Here is a 24,741-nt window from a genome sequence, read left to right as displayed (position 1 = left end):
GGGTCAGAGAGCACCAATCTAGCTGTGGAGGTTGAGCCTTGTAGGTGAGGGGACAGTTAAGGTAGTCACTACAAAGGGCTCTTTAGTCCTCTGACAGATGTCTGACAATGTCCAACCAGAAAGGTGAAGATGTACCAAGCCAACTGTTCTGGGCCATACACACAGCCAAAGACCACTTTACCTTCTTGTTACCTCTTCTTTGCTTGAGAGAGGTGAGCTGGCCCATGCCCTCTTCCTCTCCCTTCCCTCCAAATCTCAGCCAGCAGAAAAGTCACCATCACACAGGATTTGCGTAACAGTCAAGTGGTGAAGTGGAAAGCTGCTCTTGCTAGCAGAAAGGAGCCTTTTACGAAGGTCAGTGCTGGGGAACCAAAAGTCCCTGAGATATGACAGCGCCTCCCTCCCAACCAGATGTGCAAGCCATGGAAGAGGAGCAGAATGATATCGCTGCAGGAATTCCTGGTGGGGCTCTATGACAACACCTCACAGGGAGGGCACAGGGGATGGGGAGGGTCAGCCAGAGGTGCTGTGACCTAGGTGTATCACTGCTGTCTGCAGTACCTCCAAGGCAGAGCCCTGCCTCCTCTACCCTCCTCCCCAGCCCTCTCAGCAGGGAGGCTGCAGGCTGCTGACACAGAAAGCCTGCAGTCTCTGGGAGCCGCTCCAGGATGCAGGCTGTTCGAAGGAAAAGGTCTGGAAAAGAAGAGGAGGCAGAAAGGAAGGCAAGAGCCCTTGGCTGGAGTTGGGGGTAATGGGCACCATTATTGGCTGCTGGGTGGGGGACAGTGGAGGAACGCTGTCCTCTGGCTGCGCTTTCTTTCCCTGGCTGCCTTGCTGAGCTCCCATCCACCAGGTGTGCAGAGTGGACCCTCAGGGACCTCCAGCCCCCAAAATGGCCTCGAGGGAAAGACTCAGGTGGGCTTACAGGCTACCGGGAGTTGGGCAGGAGGGGGAATGGGGCAGAAGGTGTGGGAAGAATGGGTGGTGGAGTAGCTGCTGGGGGACAGGGGACATGTTGGGGGACTGTGCCTTCTGCATCCTCAGAGTACTGTGGGTGATGTGAGCTGTCTGAGTTCCCGGGATTTCTGCACCTCAGGGGCACCCCTAACTGTGACAGGGATGTGGTCGGGGGAGGTGCTGGGTACACAATACAGGGGCTCTGTAGGGGTGGGGGGAACAGAGCAGGAGATGCATGAGAAAAGGAAGAGAACCCTTGGCTACCAGTACTCAGGGAGCCAAGAGGGGGCTTTGCTTACCCAGGAAGATTTTTGGGGGGAAGGAAGCTGCTCTTTCCCAAATGGCCAGGCAGGACTACCCTGGGCTGGGCAGGAGATGGCTGCTATTCCCTGAGGGAAATGCTGTGTGACCTCAGGCAACTCGGTCAAGCTTTCTGCCAGGAGCAATCTTAATACTACCTATTCTCCTGATCTTTGTGGACTGTTCAGGTGAAAGACAGTTGTAAAGCAAATACTATAAATGTGAAGATGTAATACTGTTACTGCTAGAATTTCTTGGGCTGCTGGTCCCCAGCTCTGGTTCTAAACAAGAATCTCTTGAGAAGTTTTTAAAATGCTGCTCATAGACCTCACCCTAGATGCTTCATGAAAATTAGGGCTTAGAGACAACTGAGGGACAGAAAGTGACACTTAAAAAAAAAGACACTCAAGTGACTCAGGTGATCCTGAGGCCCTCTGAAGGATGAAACCCACTCCCCAGACACTCCAAAAGTAATCCCATGGAATAATGTGTGCTTAAAAAGCAGCCTCCAGCTTCCCCTCTATGGTATCAGAATTTCAAGAAGGCTTTGCAGACTTTATACAGTAGACTTCCATCTCCATGAGGTTTGCATCCATAGATTCAACCAACCTCAGATGAAAAATGTTTGGAAAAAACAGCTGAGTCTGTACTGAACACGCAGACTCTCTTCCTCGTCATTACGCATCATTTCTCATCATATAGGGACTAGTGACACTGTATGAGGTACTACGAGTCATCCAGAGGCGATGTGAAGGGTGCTGGGGCCCTGAGTCAGTCCTAGGCAAGCACTATGCCTCTCATACAAGGGAAGTGAGCAGCCACAGATTTTGGTGTCTGTGGGGGTCCTGGAACCCCTGCCCTTCACATTCTAAGGGACAAGTATATTCAGCAAGCAGGAAAGCAGCATGGCCACACAGTGAGGGCTCTGGGGCAGTCACCTGCCTCCTGCTGTGTGGGCATCCCACCAGCAGTGTTTCTGGGCAGTGCAGGCACAGGAGCTCAAGGAGGGACGCAGCCCCCCTCACACAGCTTGGACAGACACGTGCTTCAGGGACAGGGGTGTGCTAGACAGCCAAATCCAGGCACATCCTACTCCAACAGGTGACAGTGCAATTACAGCATGACAGATTTCCCAGTCAAAAAGCCTGGGGACTTTAAGATGAAAAGAAAAGCCTGATGAGTGGCGTATAAACAAAAGCACTGATGACTAGTGTCTCAGCATTCTTCCTATAGATTATTCAGGCCCCCTTACCTCACACTCTGCTGACTGCTCTATACAGAAAACTACACAAATAGGCACACACACACCTGCCTCATCAAACACAGGAACAACGGGAGAATGAAGAGGAGTGAAGGAGGCCCTGAACTTCCCCAGGCAGTGAGTGTTGTTACGAGGGGCCACAAATAACATTAGACCCCAAAGGTGCCCTAGAGTTTATCGCATTTTGTGCTCAGGTCTCGGGGGGAGATGTTAGCAAAGAAGCCGAGAGAAGGATTCTGCAGCGGGGTTTGCCTGGGTTAGAATTCCATCACCTGCCTCCAGCAAGCGCCACCTCAGCCTGGAAGGACAGCAGGCAGCTGGGAAGGTGACGTGGGTAGGCGCACAGGCCTGGCACATGGTGCGTTGCTTGGTGCTCTTAGCGTAGGTTTATTACAGCTTACGAAGCTGAGGGCTAGAAAATGCTGACTTTTGTTGTACTTCTTGACTCTAGTAGAAATATAGCTTAAAGAAGGAGTCATAAATGTAAACAAATATCTATACAAAGAGTGGTCACTGGGGCACCATTTATAAGCACAAAAATCAGGAAGCAACCTAAACATCTAACAATAAGGGATTCAGTAGTAAAATCATGGTGCATTTCTATCTACATAACTAGCTGATATGTAGAAAAGTAGAGCTGTAATATGAATTTTTTTGGCAATACTGAGGACTGAAATCAAGGTCTTTGCTCTGAGCTACACTGTTTATTTATGCTTTTAAATTTTGAGACAGGGTCTCACTAAGTTGCTGAGTATTCCACGTTAGACTAAAACTTAAGAAGGTCCTGTCTCAGCCTCCCACGGTGCTAGGATTATAAGCATAGTCCTCCATGAGCAGCTAAAACGAAGCTTTTAAAATGAAACACTGCATGATTTCTTTAGGGATTCATGAGGAGTCAATGTTGATTTGGAAAAAAATACAACCAAAGGCCTAGAAGTGAGTATCTCTCGTATAGTTATGGGAATTTTTCTTTTCTTCCTTATAATTTTCTGAATTGTATTTTTTCCCATAATGAATAGTGATGTTACTTTTAAAGTAAAACTAAAGCTTTTCTTTCCAGAAACTTGTTCAAGGTCCAACACTACCTTGGAAGCCCACCCAGGCTTCCAGCCCCATCCAGAACCCTCACCTTCCTCAGGCTGGGGAGCAGTAGCAAAGGAAGCCAAGCACAATGAGAATGGGGACAAATGCCAGGGCTGCTGGAGCTGTGCGGGCTAAGACCAGTCCAGAAGTTGCCAAGGGCAGAGCCACAGGGAGAAAATTAGGTACTATGCCAAAACCTTTAGTCCCAGAGCCATTGAAGGGCAGAATGTGGGAGCCCAGCACACACCCCACATCTGTCCTGAGATGGCTCACAGCAGCTTCTGCTTTGTCCAGGCACACAGAGGACAGCATCATCCCTGCACCCGTCTGTCCTTCCACCGCCTCCCTCTGAGGGAGCCCAGAGATTCAGGGAACAGGAGTCAGCACCCCGCTGGTCCGCACCACTGCTTCTCCTTAATATAGAAGTGCCTTCCCATGGCCAGCGTTTTTCCAATAGCAATGCCAAGGTGCTCGACACAGCCAAAAGCAAGGAGTATTTATTTTGCAACATCAAAATAAAAAAGGATTTAGATGCACGTAATAGCTAAGATAGACCTCATCTATGAAATAGGAAGTAAATAATGAAGGGAGGGGAGAGGAAGGGGAAAGAAAAGGAAGATATTTATCATACTTGATACTCAATAAGATTATTCTGTCTCTCCTAAAGCTTTCTTACAACCTCTTCATTGCATTTTTAAGCATTAAGTTCTGATCTTTATAAAGTAAAACACTGGAGTATATGAGCTCTAGAAAGCAATCTGCCTACATAAAGTTGAAATTTTAGCAAGCCCAACTCTTTTCTTCAAGTGCATTCCAGTGGTAACAACCAATAACATTTGATGAATGTGCTTGGGCACCCATGGAATTTCCAAGAAGAATCTCAAGAGCTGAATCCAACCATCTCACTTTGCAGGTAAAGACTCTGGGCCAGAGAATCACATTAATGCCCAGCATTAACTGAGTTCAGGCAGGTGACTTGCTCAGGGTCTTGTGAAAATGAGTGACAGATCCTGATTTAAATGCAATTCCCTTCCGCCACACATTCTATTTGTTCTGACTTTTGGTGACTTTAAAGTCAAGACAAACAGGATCAGAAATTCTTTCTGATGGCTTACAATGTCCAATATATGAATAGGCACAAAGAGTCCATCAGCTAAAACAATCTGTCCTTCCTCCTTTTACCTCTGAGCTTGGAAGACAAACCAGGGATGAGAGGGTCAGGTGTCAGCCAGGCTGGACAAGGAGCAGATCATGGGCACCAGGCTGAGCAGAGTACAGGCAGAGTTAAGTTTCAGCAGCAGCACAAAGAAAACCAAGCAAAAGACAGATGCTCAGTGCCTGAGGTATTTGAGGGACAGAAAGAACAAGAGTCACACTTGACAATATTTAGGAAAAATGGAAAAAAAATATTGAAAAACCCCACGACAGTTCACTGCTGGTGCTTCTTCGTGTCTTGCTGAGATTTTGAGCAAGACTTTGTAAATATGACAGTTAATAAAGATCATGTTTGAACGTTTTCACCAAAAAGATTTAGTTAGAAAAGTGCTTGTAAAAAAAAACACTATAATCTTTAACTTGGTTAAAAATATGAAGAGAAAAATGGGCATTACACCATCACACAAGTAATGCAGGCAACCTCATCTCTAGCAAAGTATCCAAAATGCAGACATTGCTAGAGAAGTGCGACAGAAGCTCCAACTCTAACACGACCATCTCTTATGATTACTTTCTCAAAGGCATCTATTTAAGAAAGCCTTAAAAGGCAGTAGGGGAGAGGAGATGTTCTTTGACAGTATCAAGAGCTGAATCAGATGTTCTGGGTTTCAGTGTAACTCAGTGAGTGGTAAGATATGTGCTTAGTATGTGAGAGGCCCTGGGTTCTATTTCCAGTATTAGACACACACATGCACATGCACACACAAATTGTGATGTAAAGAGCTTTAAAAAGATTGAGAAGCAGCCACAAAACAGTCTCCTTGAAAAACCTTGGGCTGAGGTCCCGTGCAATCAAATCCAGTAGGAGAATTTCTCACCATGTATTCCCTGGATTACACTTTTTGTGGGATGTGAACAGAAGTTACTAAAAAACACAAGATAGTGAGTCTGTGATAAAAAAAATATAATAATAATTTGAAAAGCACTGGGTTAGAGAAGTGAGATTTATTTGCTGCAAGACTTTGCAGAGCCTTTCACCCTGTGTTCTATACACGGTGCTTAGCTCCAAGAGGCAACATCTGAGCCCAGTGCCAGGGGTTCTTCTTCCATGGGTCTGTATGCAGCCCCTGCCCTGCCAGCCCCAGAAGCTGTGCATGTCCTCTTATGCAAAAGCTCAGGTATGGCCCTGTGCTCTGCAGACCACAACTATGGAACTGTGGGGTGACTGATTCTAGTAATGTGTTCATCAGAATGTCCGTGTCAGCAGAAGAGAAAATTCTGCAGAGGGGAAGTTTACAGCACTGCAGATATGAGGAAAACACTCTGATAACAAAGATCACTGAGCTCAAACACAGGAAGTGTGAAGAAACTGGTGCTGTGGGTGTCCTTTCTCCGGGTGTTTTCAGCACAGGCTGGGGGTCTGGTGCAGACAGACCACAGTAACGGCTTCCACAACTTTTGGAAGCCATCTCCTGCTCAGTTATTCCAGTCACTTTGATCTTTTCTCTATTTATGCATCATTAAGTAACTCAGTTGATCTACTTTCAAATTAAGTCCGTTCATGAAATGTTGTCTCTAAAGCAAGTGCACGCTTTGTAAATTGAGTCATATTTTCCACTGATATAATTCCGAGGAAAGGCACACTGAGAAGACTGCTTGGCACTGGAGGACATGTCCCACCCGTGTCCTTGTGCCTCCCTGTACATCCCTCCCTCCCCCGCCCCCCCATGCCAGTCCCCGAAGTTGTGCATGTCCTCTTGTGCAAACTCTCAGGTAAGTCCCAAGCATGCCAGAAGTTTCTCACTGATCCCAAGGATTCCAAGGAGCTTTGCCCTCTCATTGCTTATGTTCTATCTTTAGGAATTTCTGTGAATCCCTGTATGCTCTCTTCTGCACGGAGGCAATTTTCTCTAAAAGGCTTTTAGATCTCTTTACTTAAGTCACACCCCTACAATGACCTAGTATATGATGATTAAATAGCGGAGTCATGGTCACTGTGAGATTAGAAAGTCCAAATCTACAAAAGGAGAGAAACAGTGAAGTGTGTGTGTGTGTGTGTGTGTGTGTGTGTGTGTGTTTCAAAAGATTCTGATTTCCAGGATCTTTTCAACTGTTCCTAAAGGTTGGACAATACAGAAAGGCTTTGCAGTGCCTCAGCACTGCACTCAAGCAGGCAAAGGAGAGAAATGATAACCAGTTTCTACTGAATGTTTATTATATGCTGGGCCCTAGCATTACCTCCTTTAAGTCTGCTGCCCCTATGATGGACATTTATTAAAGTAGCCTGATTCTACAGAAAAGAAAATCAAGACTCAGTGAGGCCCCTACTCTCCCAAGGTCACACAGTTGACAGCCAGGGCTGGCAGCCCTAGACAATGACATCCTTGGGAGGCAGACCTCAGCCCTTCCTGCACTGCTAGAAGACAAGGCAGGGACATAGAGCTTCTTCATGCATCCTGTCCCTCATGCCCTGACACAGCTACAGGCGTGGGAAATGTAATGCAGGACACCTGGAAACACATGCCCCAAGGAGTCTGCACATTACAATTAGAAAAAGAAGGATGACCACGTTTTCGAAGTCCCACCCTTAAGTATGCATTTTGAAAAATATCTCCCAATGAAAAAACTGGTTTCTCCAGTGGGGAGGAAAAAAGTTCTTCTTCCAATCTGCTCAGCAATCCTCATCACCTCTAAAGCTGTAGCATTCATTCCTTCTGTTTCCACGGGAGGAAGGAACCAATTATAGGAATTGTGTGATACAGGAATTTAAATTCACTTTCCGACCGACTATACTCTCTTAAATTTAGCTACATGAAATGATTTTTAATCATCTCCATGAGTCTGTTCCATTAAAAAGCATCTCTGAGAGAAAAATGATTCTATTACACACAACAATAAAAGCTTTTCTGAAATGTACGTACTGGAAAAACGGGCGCAGTGATAGGTATTAGGCTAGAAAGCTCAGATAGATTTTTGTTAATCCCAGCCTGATACAGTTTTTCCTACCCTGCCATAAAGGGCAGAAATTCTTGGAGGAGAGAAATTCTTTTAGATTCTGGCTTTCAGAAGTAAAAGATATCCCCAGGGAAAGAGGATCTGTGTGAAATCTATGCCTCTATTAGAATCCTAAAAATTTTTAGCTGACTGTGGCCCCAATTACTGTGGCAGCTCCTGTCTTAAATTCCAGCCCTGAAACATTTTAATGGAATTATAGATCAAGTGAGGAAATTAGGAAAAGCTTTCTTATCTCCCTCCTAAGGCGACAATGCTGGGCACAGTTCCAACTCAGTGGCCATTTAACTTCTGGCCAGGTCACTGCACAGACAGGAGATGGCACCTGGGACAGCCAAGGAAGAAAGGGAGGAAAGAATCTGGATGGTGCTGTCACCCAGACAAGGGGCTGATGCAGAGCCGGTAGCTGGTGCCTCTTGTCACCGAGAAAAAGCCACAAGATTCCATCTCTGACCCCGCTCTCAGTCCCTCTCAGTCCTGGCCAGCAGGAGCAGAGGGCATCTCAGTACTGAATGTCAGGAAAGCAGGAGGTGGCCTCGTGTGGGAAACATCCAAACACTGAATCTGCTGTGATGTCGTTTTCATTTTAAATGGCCTGCAAGGTCATATAGTAAAGACTGTCCTCACCTGGCCTCCACTGTGAGACAACAGGAAGTAAAAAGTGGAGCGAGGGGGGGTCTTCTGGTCCCTGGAGGTACGTCCTGGAAGGGGACAGTGGGATCTCTCTCTCCTCTGTCTCTTGTCTCTTTGTTTCTCTCTTTTCTCCCTTGTCTCCTCTCTGTCTCTTCTGTCTCTCTCCTCTGTCTCTCTGTTCTCTGTCTCTCCCCCTTCTCTCCTCTATGTCCTCTCTGTCTCTTCCCTTCTCTCTCCTCTATGTCTCCATCTCTTCTCTACCTCTCCTCTGTGTCTCTCCTGTCTTCTCTCTATCTTTGTCATCCTGTCATGATGTGAGCCCTGCCCACCAGAGACCTCAAAATAATGTGTCCACTCAGCCATGGGCTAGAACTTTCAAAACAATGATCTAAAATAGACCTCTTCTCTCTAGAAGTTGATTTGTCTCAGGAATTTGTTAGAGTGGTGAAAAAGTGACTGATTTGTCGGAGTAATCACTGTAGCTGGAAACCCTAAATTCACCTCACATCGGCCCACTTGCTCAGCTGGCTGTGACACGGCACACTCCTGTTGCATGCACACTTCTTCTCTCCAGACAGCCTGGGAGAGGAGAGGCACCTGGCTGCTCCGAGCTCTCGGCCTCCACTTGCACTCCAACTATCCTGTAAGCAGCTGCTGTGCCCCCATCTCACCTAACCCTCCACAGCTGATCAGAGCGGAGTCCCCCTAGGAGCGCTCTGCAGAGGGGTGCGGGGCACCAGCCCTTTGGTCTTCCATTTTCTCACCCTTGGGAGAAGTGCGGACAGAGAAATATTTCCCATCAGCACTGTGTGACACCTGTGGCCCCAGACCCAGCCTCCAGGAGGCTCAGGAACAGGCTCACAACCAGGTTTCCGTCACTTGAGTAAGAGGCTCCTGAACCTTCCAGCAGCGACTTTTTATTAGATTTAGTGAGCAGGAAGGAAGCTACCATGGATTGGGAATCAGGGCCACTGAAAGCAGGAGACCCAACCCCTACTGAGGGGCTGCAAGGGCTTGGCTCCTGCCAACCAGAGTTGGAGCAGCCTGTTCAGACTTCTGTTTTTCAAAAGAAATCAAAAATCCAGGCCCGTGTGTGAAATCTTCCAGGATTGCTTAATGTTGCATAATCTTTGTTCAACAGGTCAGATCTGACAATTTAGGACATATTGTAAAGGGCAACCCTTACAGTTTTAAAGTAGGGGGACCTCTGTGATTTGCTTTTCTGAATTTGTGTGCGTGTGTGTGTGTGTGTGTGTGTGTGTGTGTGTGTTACTAGGAATTGAACCAGAGCCTTTTCCCTGGACTACATCCCCAGCCCTTTTTATTTATTTTTTTTTATTTTGAGATAAAGTCTCATTAAGATGTGAGTTACCCAGACTGAGCTCTATTTAGATCACCCTCCTGCCTCAGCCTCACAGAGTGCTGGGATTACAGTGCTACCATGCCTGATGTTAGGCAAACCAAGGCACAATGGGGACCACTGAGGCAGGTGAGGTTGAAGCAAACAGCAGTGACTGTATTGCAGACCAGTGCGGTCGGGCCAAGGGCAAAAGGACCCTAGGCCCTGAGTGAAGGAGAGGGCATAGTTTATAGGAGAGTTTAATCAGGGGAGAGGGAGGTTTTGTTAAGAGGGAGATCTTGCTGAGAGAGGTAAAAATTGGGGGACTTGCCAGGAGAGAGAAGGTAGGTATAGGATGTTATTGGTGACTTTTGGGCATTGACCAAGGGGTACAGGATGTCTTCTGTGGGCTCCTTGTACCAGGAACCCGGGGTGCAAAGTACTTTCCTGTGAACAAGGTGTGAAACGTGAGATTTTTCTATTCTGTGTGGAGTGGGGGACCCAGCCCAGGATCCTAACACCTGGCACTGGGAATTTTTATACTTATGTAATGCTGTGCTGTAAAAGCTCCTATAGGTCATATGTGTGTGCCCTACAGGGGCGGAGGGCCGGAACCCCTCCACTGAAGCACAGATAGCTGTCTTCTACTGGAAACAGACCTTCCTTCTCTATCCAGCCATGCCGCGCCTGTCTGATTTACAGCTCAGCGACCGTGGCTGCTGGAAACGTTGTTCCTCCAGCCCTGGTCCTGTGATTTATAAAAATGACGCGTAACCCAGGAGGAACGTCTCCTTCTCCACCAAGATAACAAAGTGCAGAGAAGTCTAGCGTGCATTTCTGGTTCCCAGAGCATCAGACGTTGGCACCACTGAGTAACAGCCTAACTTTCTACATTCCTTCCTTCCTCTATCAAGGACAGAAGCCCCAAATAACCCTTTGCTGCCCTGATTTCCAATCTGTGGCATTTTCCTTCAGCCTAGTTATTAAATTTAACAGAAAAGTGAAGCCCTGAAAGGCTAAGAACCTCTTAACACTAAGACTGAAAGTCCTGGCATGGTTTCTCTGTCCACCGTGAAAACACCTTTAGTCCTCACTAGTGTAACAATTCTTTAGAAATTCAGAAACTGGTCATTTATTGTGGATTCTTCTAGCTGCCTCTATACCCTGGAAAGTCAGGGGAGAGATGAGTCAAATTCAGAATTACTTAGTTCTGTTTCCTATGCTAAGGTGTTTGGTTGGGTAAGAAAATGAATGAAGTCATTCATTAAAAAAATAAACAAACAAACAAAGCCAATGTGACCCTTAGGCTTGCATCTGCTGCGAAAGAGTATGCTGGGGTTGGAGTCTACAGATGTGGGTCCCAGAGCCAGCTGTGCCTCAGTACCTGTGTGACACTGGGTCCATCATTTTACTTCTCTGCCTCAGTCTCCCCCTTTAAGACAGGCATCTGAAGCCCCTTCCAGCTTTAATATCCAGTTCTGCTGCCCTTGGCAATGCCCTGGTGCATGAACAACAGACTAATCTCAAATCCCCATTCTAGTGTGGCTGGAAAGAAATGTTATTGAAAAGTAGTGTTACCAATAATTCTATCCCTCCAGCCTTTCTTTAGAGGACATCTCTGTATATTAACTCACATCTTGGGTGCAATTATTTAAAGAAATCCTGCTGTAAATCCTCTAGGCAAAGGGCCGTCTGGTAAAACAGAGAGAAACCTAGAGTCTATTTTTATATCATATTTCATTTGAATATTTGTTTTGGAGAACAAAATTGACACTGGCAGGGACCTTGGCTTTCTCTGAGAGTGCAGGTAGCCCCAACTCCATCCTGTACCCAATGTCACTGGTGCCACCAAGGGCTCCTCTTCTCTTCAGAGCTGGGCTTTGCTCAGAATTCACACCCTGCTAACCCTTTAACTGGTACCTCGGTTAACCCTCGTTATAACGAGAAGGGGCAAGTGGTGACAGCAACCTTGTTTTGCAGATGACAAAACTGAAGCTTGGCGAGGTTAAATGAGGTACAGACCCAAATTATCTCCAAAGGTGAGCAAGCCAGGAATGGTGCAGGGGGCAGGGATGTCATACGGGTCCTGAATTGCAAACTGCAGGGCCATGGGAGGGAGCCGTGGTCAGGCATTGCATGCTGGGCCGGTGCCAGGACATCATGGAGTGCTGCAGGAGCTGATGTTTAGTTAGGGAGGAGGTGGACGGAGATTCACAGATGCAAGGAAAGCCTGCCTCTTCCAACTCTGAGGTTTCTACCCCCTCTGCTTTAAAAGAAGAAGAGAAACAGAAAGGTACCCTAGAGATGTGAAAGGGGAGCCCTCATCACCAAAGTTTAGCAGAAACGGTAGAACAGCAAGGTGACTAGGGAACAGCATCAGTGGTAAGGATGAGGACCAGAGAGAAGGGAATGGTACTCACAGGGACGAAGACAGAAAGATATCCCACACGTACAAGATGTGGGATACAGATAGATACAGATGATATGGATATGGATGTATAGATACAGACACAGATATCATCATGTATTTTGGAATCCTATGTGGGGAAAGGTATCAAGTAATTGGACTTTTCCATCAGACACATACTGGTATATAAATTAAAAAGCCTTTATAAACATCTACACACCACAACTCCACTTTTACGTATTCAACCTCAAACAGACCCTCACTACATTCCATTCTGTACCATCAGTGATGAGCCACACATAGCCATGCACCCTTGAACCTGTCACAAACCCTCTGAGCTCAATAGCTCCTGTCCACCAAAGAGGAGAACAACCTGTCTACCTGCCACATCCCCTTGCAGGAATGCAATGACCCTAGTACTCCGCCCTTATATAGTGCTTACCATTGTAAGCATTGTGCATATATTAACTCACTTAATCTCCAAACCACTCTATAAGATTACTGTTATTATTTGACAGAGGGGGAAACTGAGGCACCTAGAGCAGTTTCAAAACTTGCAGCATCACAGCAGAAGTCCTCCTGAGCTCCCTTTCGAGCGCCACAATCCGCCTCACTACTTTGCTGTAGACTGTGACTCCAGAGAGGAGAGAGCAGTTGCAGGGGCCTGTGAATGAGAGCGGTGGCCTGCCTGTCCCTGGTGGGAGTCTGCTCACCTGGGAGTTTGCAAAGCAGGGCTGGGAGAGGGATGTACACCCCCAGCCTGAGTCTGAGGATGCTGGCCAGGGGCCAGGCTTCCTGGAGGTGAGGGGAAAATGCCATGCCCTCCCCCACCAGCCACAGGACCATCTTGCTGAGTTCCTTCTCGGCTGCCAAGAGCAAGTTTGTCTGTCTCCTGGCGACAGTGGTTGTCAGGCCCTGGGAGAACAGAGAGCATGTCAAAAATAGCAGCACCAACCAACAGACTATGTGGCTGCGATTTCCTCTTGAAATGTCGGCTCTGCTCTCACCAAGAGCAAAGGTCTGTCTGTCTGTTTGTCTGTCTATGCTCCCTCCAGCCTACAGCAGAGACTACTGAAAAGTACAGAATGTCTTCTAGGGCAAGTAAAGCCTACCTGCCAGGGTCCATGACCCTCTAAGGGGGTTCTCCCTATAGAAACAACAATGAAGTCAGAGCTGTGTTTTTTTAAAAAACGCCAGAAACCCCAATAGGGGTAAGGCTCAAATAGATCAAGCAGTAGCCAAGGTTAGGTCAGTGCTAATGATTTGCTGTGGTACAGGCCTGTCTTTCTCTTTTGTTCTGGGAATGAGAGAGCCCCACTCTATTTGGGTAACCATTCAGAAGTGGTCAGTGGCAGGGCAGGTTTCTATGCTCCCTTTTATGTACCAAGTAAAGCAAGAGTGTGAGGACCAAGAAGGGACAAAGAAGCAGGGTGAGCCACTTTCTCAAATTAGAGCAAAGGGAGGTGACAGACAAGGCACTGTCCAGCCCCCAGGGACCTCAAGCCTAGAGCAGGAACCCCTACCACATGCCCCTCTGTCTTTATTCTCAGTGACCAGACTGGAAGTTGTGTTGCTCCCTCCCCCCATGCTCCAGGACTTATTCTGCCAAGAGATATCTGTGCAGGCTGGTCTAAGGGCGCTGCAGAGAAGAATCCTACAGCTAAATTAATAGCTTTCTTTTCCTCCCCTAAGTGACCGTGACATCCTACAATGAGACCACACTTTGCTTCCCATGGCAATAACACAGTCAACCAATCACAGCCAAATGGCACTTCCAGTTGGATTGCCCTGGGTGGGGGTGATATTCTCTGGGAATCTATCTTGGCATTTACATAGAAGTGCAGAGCAACAGAAATGCCACCCAAAGCAAGGGCTCAGCCAGGGAGGAGGATCAGAAGGTGCCACCTGAGCACAGCCCCAAAGAAGGAAAAAAGGGGTGCTGTGGGCACAGGCAAATAACAACAGGAACAAGGCCTGATGGATACTAGGGAAAAGGAACGATAAAAGCAGGCTACCCCCCCCCTCTTTGGTTTGTCTACAGTACTCAGGACTGCTGGATTCTCATCACAGCACAGTGAAGGGTTAACAACCACCATGCAGAGGATGTCAGGCAAGGAATGGGAAAAATAAAGTCTCAGCTTCTATGCCATGTCTTAAGGAATTCAGAGCTTGCAGGTGCAGCAGTTAGGTGGGGGTTTGGGGTTGTTTGTGGTAGTATTTATCTATGTATTTGGCCAACAAAGTGCAAATTCCTCAAGCAAGCTCCTGCATTACCTGTGCATAGTGAGTCCTGTCCAACACGCTGATTATTTGTCCAGCACATACTAATTACGTTCTTAATTTGCCAGAAAAATTCCTTGTTACATTTTAGAGAAATGAAAAGCATGTAAATCCCACCAGACTTTGATTGTCAAGATGAAAACACACACACACACACACAATCTGTTCCTGGTATTATAGAGAAACAGCAAGAACCAATGGCAGACAGCCCTGAAGTATCCTTCTGTGGCGAAAGAAATAACCTGTATCCTTCACTATCAGTTACTCAGTCTGGTCCACCTCTGGAGGCACTAACTTTCTTGATTTGCAAAACCATGCCTTCCCCCCACCCCAGTGTGACCCCCCTAAATCACTAGACCGGTGTTGCACTGCCGCCCACTAAATGCTTTTTCTGATTAATTTTAAAAATTCTATGACTATCAACATAATTCCCTTTAAACATTTGTGTCATCCCCCCCCCAAGAAAAACTATCTGATGCTGATTCAACAGCCCTGTTGTAGCCCCCTGGGGGCAGCAAGGGCCATCTTCGGTCCTGGTGCAGGTGAGACTTAACCCTGTACTCTGCAGCCTCCAGCAGGGACAGCAAAACATGCTGCACCTCCAGCTGCCTCATCAGGGAGTGTCCCGACACCGCACGTCACCAAGCATGGTGACCTGCGCTTGTGTTCTGCCATCTGAGCAGCCAGCCAGAGCTGACTGGAGGCTACACAGGCTTTCAAGCGACGAGTTATCAAGCCAGCCCTGCGTTAAGGCTTTTTCAGGGTAACTGCACTCTAATGTCTTCTCCTCAGTCTGCTTTACTCCATTTATTTCCCTGTTGCACCTCTGTCTCCAGGCTTTTTGCAAAGCTCTCAAGTTCAGTGGACCCTGAGATGATGAGCATAGTCCAGTGCTATGCGGCAGGATGTTTACCTGCTACTTATCAGGATCTCTCTCTCTCTCTCTCTCTCTCTCTCTCTCTCTCTCTCTGTCTCTGTCTGTCCATATCTCTCTCTGTCTCTGTCTCTCTCTTTGGTTGTCTCTCTCTCTCTCTCTCTTTCTGGCTGTCTGTCTCTCTCTGTGTCTTGTCTCTGTCTCTGTCTGTCCATCTCTCTCTTTGTGTTCTCTCTCTGTCTCTGTCTCTGTCTCTGTCTCTGTCTCTCTCTCTCTGTCTCTCTCTCTCTTCTCTCTCTCTCTCTCTCTCTCTCTCTCTCTCTCTCTCTCTCTCTCTCTCTGGCTGCCTGTCTGTCTCTCTCTGTCTATCTGTCTCTCTCTCTCTGTCTTGTCTCTGTCTCTCTGTGTCTGTCTCTGTCTGTCCATCTCTCTCTCTGTGTGTTTTCTCTCTGTCTCTGTCTCTCTCTCTGTCTCTCTCTCTCTCTGTCTCTCTCTCTGTGTCTCTGTCTCTCTCTCTCTCTCTCTCTCTCTCTCTCTCTCTCTCTCTCTCTCTCATCCTCACATGTTCCAGGGAGTGTGGAACGAAAGGATGATATCCTGACATGTCAGAAAGGAAATCCAGTGGCTGGAGACTGACCTCAGCTAACACCCTGAATCACAGCTGTCCTGACACTCAAGGTGTGACCTTGACAGAAATGCCAAAGCTGTTGTCAACCTTTCTCCCCCTAAAAAAGAGGCAGAGAAAAGAAAGAAGAGAAAGAGAGATGTTTAAAGCCATAAAAGAGACAGAAATCAGAACTCAGGAAACCAGAAAAGGAGGATAAAAAGAGGTAAAGAAGAATAAACAGAAGGAAAAGGATGCAGAGGAAAAGAGACAGCAAGAGTCAGGGATGGGGCTGCTGTGAGAAAACAGAAAGAGAAAAGACAACGAAAGTGAATGGAGCCGGAGACAGAAATCGAGCGAGGTGGCCACTCGCAAAGGCCACGGCAGCCCAGCTTCCATGGGTACACGCCCCCAGCTTCTCTCCCCACCACCCCCAGCTCTAACGTTGCCTATAGGACTGAGCCCGGACAAAATCCCCCACAGCTGGACCTACCTCAGGTGCAGAAGCAGCCAGCTGTCCCTCCTTGCTCCTTGGGGATACCCAGGCAGGAGGAGCAGCTTTCATCACTGGTCGAGGTTGGCAGTCCCAGGAAGTCCTCTGGAAGCCCCGCTGGCTCGAGTCGGGTGTGAAGATAGCATGGACTCCACGTTTCCTGGCAGCCGTGACTGCCAGTGCCCGCTGTCACAGCAACAAACAGTGCACAGTCTCCTGATATTCACATCCACATGGAGATGCCCCAGGCCAGAGGGAGAACAAAATCCTACATAGAAACCAAGTGGAGCCACCAGTTCTGTTTTCCTTCTGAGATTCAAGAAGGACCACCTATGAGAGTTTTTTCAGGAGCCAGACTGTTCCCCGGGAGGAAGGAGTTTCATTTTCCTCCGTCTCTCTGAGAGCTTAGAAGAGCCTCTGTCTGAGGAGCTGAGAACTCCAAGATACCTAAGACTAGTATTATTCTCAGCAAAACCCAGTGTGGCTGCTGAATGAGGAATAATAAGTTGTCTTGTTCAAAGACTCCCTTGTCATTTTAAAATCATAATATTGACAATGATTCAACTGGGCAGTTGCTTAGCATATTATACTCAGGAGTAAGATGAGGCAGCTCGAGGTCTTCATGAGAAAACCAAGAAGAAAGGTCCAGAGAAGTGTTGGGGGTGAGCTTTCTCCACAGTTTCCAAGCTCTTGTGCCCCTGTCTTGGCTGTATCTGCCCCTAAACCAATAGATGGGGAGTGCTCTCATTTGAGAAGCTGGAAAGATGTGATGTGTTCTCCCTTGATACTCGAATCAGAAGATAGAGAGAACAGTCTGGAAGGTTGCTACGGCAACCAAAGTCCCTGGAGAGCCTGGCTTTCCACAATCCTTCTACTCTCAGGCATGCTCTGACTTGAAAAGGCAATGTTTGCTTAGGGATGGTGATGAGGATGATCACACACACATGTAGAGATACACAGACCCAGGTTCCAACATTTACCCTCAGCTGGGAGCATCCCACTGGCCCCTGGAGTGGGCCCTTCTCCACTAAAGAGCCAGGAGTCACTGAAGCAATTTGGAAAAAGAGCACTTTCTGGCCTCTGATTCACAAACACCTTTGTGTCCTACTATATTTCAGGATTGGAAAGGCAAGCTCCCAAGCAAGATGACCTCCATCCCTAGAAGGATCCCACCACATCTATATAAAGAGCATTCTCCATTTTGAAGAAAAAATATGGAAGCCCAGGCCAAGAGAACAAGGAGAGATTTAGGAACTAATGGTGTATTTCTTGGGCTCTTAATCCAAGGCAGAACCTTTAGAGGGAAACCTTGCCCCTGGAAGATAGGGAGACCAAGTGATAACTAAAAATCAAATTCATTACTATAATTGCATAGTGTCTTCCCCGGATTCCTGGATAAGTTCATTGACATTCCCCATGAGGTAGGGAGGGAAAGACATTGATGTTCCCATTTAATAGACAGGGAAACTGAGGCACAAAGAGGGACTATCTCACCACAGTTACGCTGCAGCAAAATCCAGATTTGGATCTGGCACTCACAGAAGCCCCTCAAGTGGACCTTCAAAAAGCTGTCCCTGGAAGAGCTGTCACTCTTCGAAAAAATAATTTTCTAAAAAAAAAAAAACCACGTTCTCATCAGAGTCTTACAGCATAGATAGAAAATTCTAAATGTGTTAACAGTCCCTTTGGTTTCAGAACTGCACCCAGGAGAGATCAGAGTGGTACAGCGCAGTTCATGAAAGGCAAAAAAAAAAAAAAAAAAGGAACAGTGATGTTACCAGGAGGGAGAATAGAGGTTTGGGACGGATGGAAGGAGGGTGCCCCACATTACCTTAGCAGGCAGAGCAGACCACGCGCAGCTCCGGGGCAGGCAAGGAGAATGTCTGCCTCATCAGCAAGAGCAGTGGGGCTGTCAGCAGAGGAGTGCTGTGTGTTTCTGACCCTAAACCATACCTTATTGCCCATGAAACGGGAAGAAGCCTAGGCTGGCAGCCAACATGTGCTTTCGACTCTGCAGATTGAAGGTGAGGTTGCTTTAGAAAGACTTCCACTGCAACCTTAAGTCAGAGTCCCTGGAAAAAGGGTAGAGGGTTTCGAGAGGGTTGGGGAAAATGATCATGGAAAAACTATTGCCTACAGTCAGATCCCGCTTCCACTCCAAGATGACAGTTCAGGTTTGTGGTCAAGTCCGTATGCAGCCATTTCTCCTGGCTCTGTGGTTTTCTCTTCCAATCCCTCTGCACAGGAAGGCACTTGCACAAAAGAGTATTTGGCTCTGAGAAAGAGCCTTCCTGGAAGCTCAAGAGACAATCAAGGATGAGTATGAGGAGGACTAAGTCTCAGCCAAGCACCGGTGTCTGCTGATGCAGGCTCACACCTGGGAAAATTCAAATGGTCTTATTTAACTGTATTTTTCTGTAGTTCCACCAAAACTAATACACGTTAAAGCTGTGCAGCTAAATGCTCTAGCAAGTGTCTTCTGCAGGATGGTCGGCAGATGTTACAGAGTACAGGAATAAAACAGCAAGTTGAATACTGTTTCCGTCCTCCAGCTCCTGTGAGGTACCACGTACTGGGTGACCAGAAGAAGGTAAGACAAGTGCATGCCTCAAAACAAACACTATGGAGACAGACAGGACCTGAGTATGGCTGGCTTCTGTTCTATTGACATGGCTCTTCCTAGAGATACTAGGAGTCCCAGAAATGAGAAATCAGAGTCTTCAGGGAAGGTCAGATTTAAATGTACATCTCATCCATGTGACAGAAGATGGACATGACTGGATGGCACCATTGGAATTTCAAAAATGTCACTCAGGTGGATGAACCTTGAATGCTGCAGGGATCAAGCAACAAGGCTGTTAGTCCAAGTGTTTGCCTTGCCTGGATGCCTTGTATAGGATCTAGGGGCAGGAGTCAAGGGGGAGAGTTGTGGAGATGAGAATTAAGCCTCAGAGATGGTCTGCTCAGCACGTCCCTTCTCCCGCAAGACCTGGGTCTCCTGCAGGACGTAGGTCAAACCTCAGTGAGCATCCTTTTCTCTGCATACGCCCGATGTGGAGTGGGCAGGTAGCTGGGTCTCCGTTCCCGGGCAGCCTCAGAGAAGTCTGGTTTCCCAAGTCCATTGTCAGTCGCCTTCAGGTCGGGCGTGGGCTGCCCGCAAGTGACATGGGTATACTGTCCTTGCTCCTCCTGCTCCGTCTCTCGGTGGTAGAAGTAGTTGAAGTTGGAGACGATGACTGGGACGGGCAGAGCAATGGTGAGGACCCCAGCAATGGCACACAGAGAACCCACAATCTTGCCCCCCACAGTCATGGGGTACATGTCCCCGTAGCCCACAGTGGTCATAGTGACCACTGCCCACCAGAAGGCATCTGGGATGCTGGGGAAGAGTGAATCGCCATCATCAGCCTCTGCAAAGTACACGGCGCTGGAGAAGAGGATGACTCCGATGAAGAGGAAGAAGATGAGCAGCCCCAGCTCCCTCATAGAGGCCTGCAAGGTCTTGCCCAGGATCTGCAGCCCCTTGGAGTGGCGGGAGAGCTTGAAGATGCGGAACACCCGGACCAGGCGGATCACCCTGAGGATGGCCAGGGACATGGCCTGCTGCCCGTTCTGGCCACCCCCTCCACTCATTGACTGCTGCTCCTGTTGCTGCACCAGCTCCGTGCCCAGGGTGATGAAGTAGGGGAAGATGGCCACCAAGTCAATGATGTTCATGATGTTTCGGAAGAAGGCCGGCTTGCTAGGGCAGGCAGAGAAGCGCACAAGGAGCTCAAACGTGAACCACACAATGCACAGAGTCTCCACCAGGAAGAAGGGGTCTGTAAAGAAGGAGCCCCCAAGAGTACTGAGTGAGGGTGAACCCCCTGTCCCCAGGCCTCCTGGGGCAATGCCACGATGAAAGGTATAGGGATCATCCTCGTCCTCCTCCTCCTCCTGACTGCCTCTGGAAGCTGGGGCCACTCGACTTACACCATCACTGCTTCCCCCGCGACCCTCTGCCCGGAACTGTGGCAGCGTCTCCAGGCAGAAGATGACAATGGAGATAAGGATGACCAGCACGGAGACGATAGCGATGCCCCTGGCGGGGCCCGAGCTCTCGGGATACTCAAAGAGCAGCCACACCTGGCGCTGAAAGGGTTGGGAGGGCAGCGGCTTCTCATCCTCTCCACCTTCCGGCAGGCAGCCCTCGTCCTCCCGGAAGGCCGCTAGAGCCTCGTCGCCGAGCTGGTAGAAGCGGATCTCCTCCTGGAAGATGTCCAGGGGCACGTTGACCGGCCTGCGCAGGCGGCCCCCGGACTGGTAGTAGTAGAGGATGGCGTCGAAGCTGGGCCGGTGGCGGTCGAAGAAGTACTCGTTTCGGAGCGGGTCAAAGAAGCGGACGCGGCGACCCGGGTCCCCCAGGAGCGTGTCGGGGAACAGCGACAGAGTGCGCAGCTGCGTCTCGAAGCGCAGCCCGGAGATGTTGATGACCAGCCGCTCGCTGCTGCAGCAGCCCCCGGCGCCGCCAGCCTCAGGGAAGTCTGCGGCGTCCTGCGGCTCCCCGTCCGGACCCCGGGCATCCCCCGGCGCCGCCAGCGCGAGGGACTTCTCGGACCGCATGTCCCCGCGCTCCTGGGGCGCGCTCTGCCCCTAGGACGGCGCCCACGGCTGCACCGGGAGGCTGGCGCCGCGAGGGTGGGGCTGGGGTGGGCGGTGACCCGCGGGCAGAGGAGGTGGCCCTGAGCCGTCGGGAGCCCCGCCGCCGTGCCGGAGTCCCCGGGACGCCCGAGCCGCAGGCTGGAGCGCAGAAACTGCCGCCGGGAAGCGCGTGGCCGCGCCCCTCCCCGTTCCCGAGGCCCGGCTCCCGGCGCGGTCCGCCTGGCACCAGCCGGCTCGCCCAGCTCCCGCCGCGCTGCTCCTGCAGCTCCGGACTATAGACCCCGGCCGACCTAGGTGCCCAGCGCCAGATGCGCCTGCAGCCGGCCTGCTCGGCCTCCACCCTGCGTCCACCACAGGGCTCGGTCCGGTCAAGGTCGAAGCTCCAGCTACCACCACTGCCACCTCCCCCCGGCAGCGGCTCCTAGGCGCAGAGAGGGCCTAAGGCTGCCCCGGCGCCGGAGCGCGGGACCCACCTTCCCGCCGCTCCAGCCTCTTGCAGGCGCCGCTCTGCTCGGCTCAACCGGTCCTTCCCGACACACCCTCCCCTGGTGACGTGTCAGGCCCCGCCCTCTGCCCCTCCCACCCACGCCCACGGCACACCCCTCGCCCCAAGGGGGGCCTCCTTGAACCCTGCACTGGAGCGCATATTCACCTCCCCGCAACCTCTCCCGCGCTCCCCTGGCGCGCCTCTGGCGGACACACACTCCTATTCACCTCCTAAGCTCACACCCGCACCCTAATACCACACCCCCTGCACTCTGCAGTTGGCTTTTATCGGTGTACTGAGCTGACCTGCGCAGTGTGTTCCATCCAGGGGCAGTTCCATCCAAGGGCAGTCCCACCCCGCGTCTCCAAATTCGCCCCTGCCCACTACAGGCTCAGAACCCTCTGCTGCCAGCCATTCAAACATTTGGTGAAAAATTTAAATCTTGAATCGTCCCCTGTATTTACAGAAACCTACTTGCCTGCTTCTCAGTACGTACTGAGAAGGGTGGAGGGAGTAGTATCTTTGGAAATTTCCAGAGAGCTTCCCAATTAGATTGTTTTTTGAAACAATCCATGCCCCCAGCCCCGAATTTCCCTTTGCAAAACTGGAAGGGCCTCGCAGCAACTGTCCTGGAATGGCAGGGTGACAGCCCACAGGGGAGAAGCCTCCCAGTGCCTTCCCCATTCGAAGTTCTTCTTTTCCCAGGGAGTCCTGGACCTGTTAGGAAACCTGTCGGGGCCCTGGGACAGGCACCTTGGAAGGGGGCTGCCAGCATCGCTGGCAGAACACCTGAAATTTCCACTTATTGGGCCTCCAAGAACAGGGAGGAAAAAGTGAGTGAAGGAAGGCATAATTTTGAAAAACTCTTGATTTTAGTAATAATAATAATAATAATACCTTGGCTTCCTGAACATCTGGTATGGTAAGTGCCATCCACAAAAGAAGAGCAGGTGCATTTACCAGAAGTCACCTGTGCCCCTAGGTCACACTCCATTAAGGACCCATTTGGCAATATTTGGATAGAGCTGAGTTTGTGGTTAGGGACCACACAATGCTGTCTCTAACTCTCCCAGAAGGAAGAGCTGAGGAGGGCTCTCCTTACGCCTCTGCCAGAGACATTGTCTTTCTTCACTAGGTCACACAGGTGAGGCTCTGGTGGAGGAGAACCCACCCGATCTTTTCAGACTGTCCCTTACGATAGACTTTCTTTTTTTCTTTTCCAGAGACTTTGGTGGAAGACCTCCAGATTATCATTTGGAGGGGAAAGAAACTCCCAACCTACTAGTTATCTGGTACAAGTTGTGTTCTCTAAAATTGAATTATGAATGTTAGGAACAATGAAGGTTAAGAGCAGAATGTATTTACTGAGAGAAAGAAAACTTCTGTCTGAGAGAGAGAGAGAGAGAAAGAGAGAGAGAGAGAGAGAGAGAGAGAGAGAGAGAGACCCTAGTGGGTTGCTCTGGGTGTTGTTTCTTGAATCTCAGCTTCCCCCTTTTTTAACTGGTGATCGTCAACATGAACTGGTTGACAACTACAAGGTGCTTTTGTGCAGATGTTTGTACATTAATAAATGTCTACCGAGGACCACATTGGTATGGTATGCAAAGGTACTTTCCAACCACAAGATGGATCAAAGAGTTCTCTGTATTGCCTTTTAAAACCACAGTGCTTCTTAGCAGCATTTGCTCCCAGGGGACAGAGCGGGGGGGGGGGGGGGGGCTGAGGCTCTTGGACCTGTAGGAGAGAGTTCAGGTGGAGAGTGGCTGAGAGACTCACTAGCTTCAGAATGCACTGCATCCTCCGTTTTCTGCCTCACCTCTCTCACCGCTGCTTTTTTTCTATGCTGTTGATTCCTGCTCCTTCCCTTCACCTTACACACTTCTGTGAAGGGTGAGAAAGCAAGCATACTGAGTTTACCCAATCAACACTTTTCCCATTTACAGGCTGTGTAATTAAGCAATTTAGACTTCAAACAAAAGTTGCTCCATTCAAAAAAAATTAAAGGAAAGCAACAACAACAACAATAACAAAATACAATAGAGGAGATACTCTTGTACCAATTATTTGTGACTATTTTGTGGATTGTAAATAGATTTGCCTGTGATCCTGTGAGTTTTTGTTTTCAAACTTTGGAATGAATCATTCACTTGCATGTTGGCTTTCGTCATTGCCGTGTTTATCCAAGCAGCTGTCAACGAGGTAACTACTAAACCAAGAGGTATGGAAAGGAACCTGCATTTTTGCCAAGGAGGTGCACAGCCCACCTGAGTCTTCCAGTAATCAGAAGTTACCTACAGGCAGAGCTGATGCCCCACAGTTATCTTCACATCAAGTATCAAGCTGTGCTCCAAGAAAGGATTCCTCACGCATGGGAGGTTCCCCTGGGAGGGAAAAGCCACTAGCAAAGTCATGAATCAGAGCTCTGTTTTTAGTTTTTTTGTTAAATAGACTGTGTCTTTTCTTAAAACAAACCCTATGCCCAGCTCATTCCTCCAAGTCATACATTAAGGATGAACACAATCACATCTGCAGAAGGGCCATTTCCAGGTGAAGAAAGAAAGTAACCTCAGCTCCCTCCATGGATGCTGTGACTCTGTTTCCTGTGCCAGGTGATCACTTTCCCAGCACCCACTGAATACCAGTCCCATGCCAGAATATTATTCTCTTATTGTGTTTGGATTCCAATGTTTTCAATCACACTAAGTCATGCATTTATCAAACTAGTATTTATTGAGTAGCTACTGGTGCCAATATGCTTCCAGGTGCTAAGAATTTAATTATAATAGAGACAAAATACTTGTTCTTGTAATCTTAAATGTGAGATTCTAGGCAATTCATAAGCAATAAAGAAAATACATCATATTGCATATTATAATAAAGGTTTTGAAGAGAATCATAGGGTGCTATGTCAGAAACGAACCTGGGGATTTGGCCTTAAAGAGGGCAGTTGGTCGAGAAAGCCTATCTGAAGCAATTTTCAGCTGAGATTTCAAAGATGGGTATGGCCAGCCATGTTAAGAAGCAGAGGGATTCAAGTGCAGAAGTCTTGAGCTAGAAATATCACGTGAGTTGAAGGAGTTTAAAGATTGTGTGCCAGAGAAGTGCAAGATGTGACTGAAGAAGAAACCAAGGGGAAGGTCTTAGGTGTGAAAGGGTAAGGAGTCATACAGAAGTACAAGAAGATATGTAAGGGCCAGGAGGCTAGAAAATCAGAG

The 24,741-nt window shown here is 48.7% G+C and overlaps 1 protein-coding gene across 2 annotated transcripts in view; it reads right to left on the bottom strand.

The window, feature by feature from the left end:
* Kcna6 (potassium voltage-gated channel subfamily A member 6) overlaps nt 1-21,592 on the bottom strand; it is a 41,239-nt gene extending 19,647 nt beyond the window's left edge. For both annotated transcript variants that reach the window (XM_063237724.1, XM_063237723.1), the window contains exon 1: nt 16,399-21,592. In XM_063237724.1, coding sequence (XP_063093794.1) covers nt 19,411-21,000 — 1,590 coding nt within the window. In that variant the 5' untranslated portion in view covers nt 21,001-21,592 and the 3' untranslated portion in view covers nt 16,399-19,410. The remainder of the gene's footprint in view (nt 1-16,398) is intronic.
* Nucleotides 21,593-24,741: the final 3,149 nt, after the last annotated feature.

This window comes from Cavia porcellus, unplaced genomic scaffold (assembly GCF_034190915.1).
Source record: "Cavia porcellus strain 051 isolate PalLab524CR breed Dunkin Hartley unplaced genomic scaffold, mCavPor4.1 scaffold_27, whole genome shotgun sequence".
Classification (NCBI taxonomy): Eukaryota; Metazoa; Chordata; class Mammalia; order Rodentia; family Caviidae; genus Cavia; species Cavia porcellus.
Note: the sequence above shows the minus strand (reverse complement) of the source record. Positions and strands in the feature narration are given on the sequence as shown.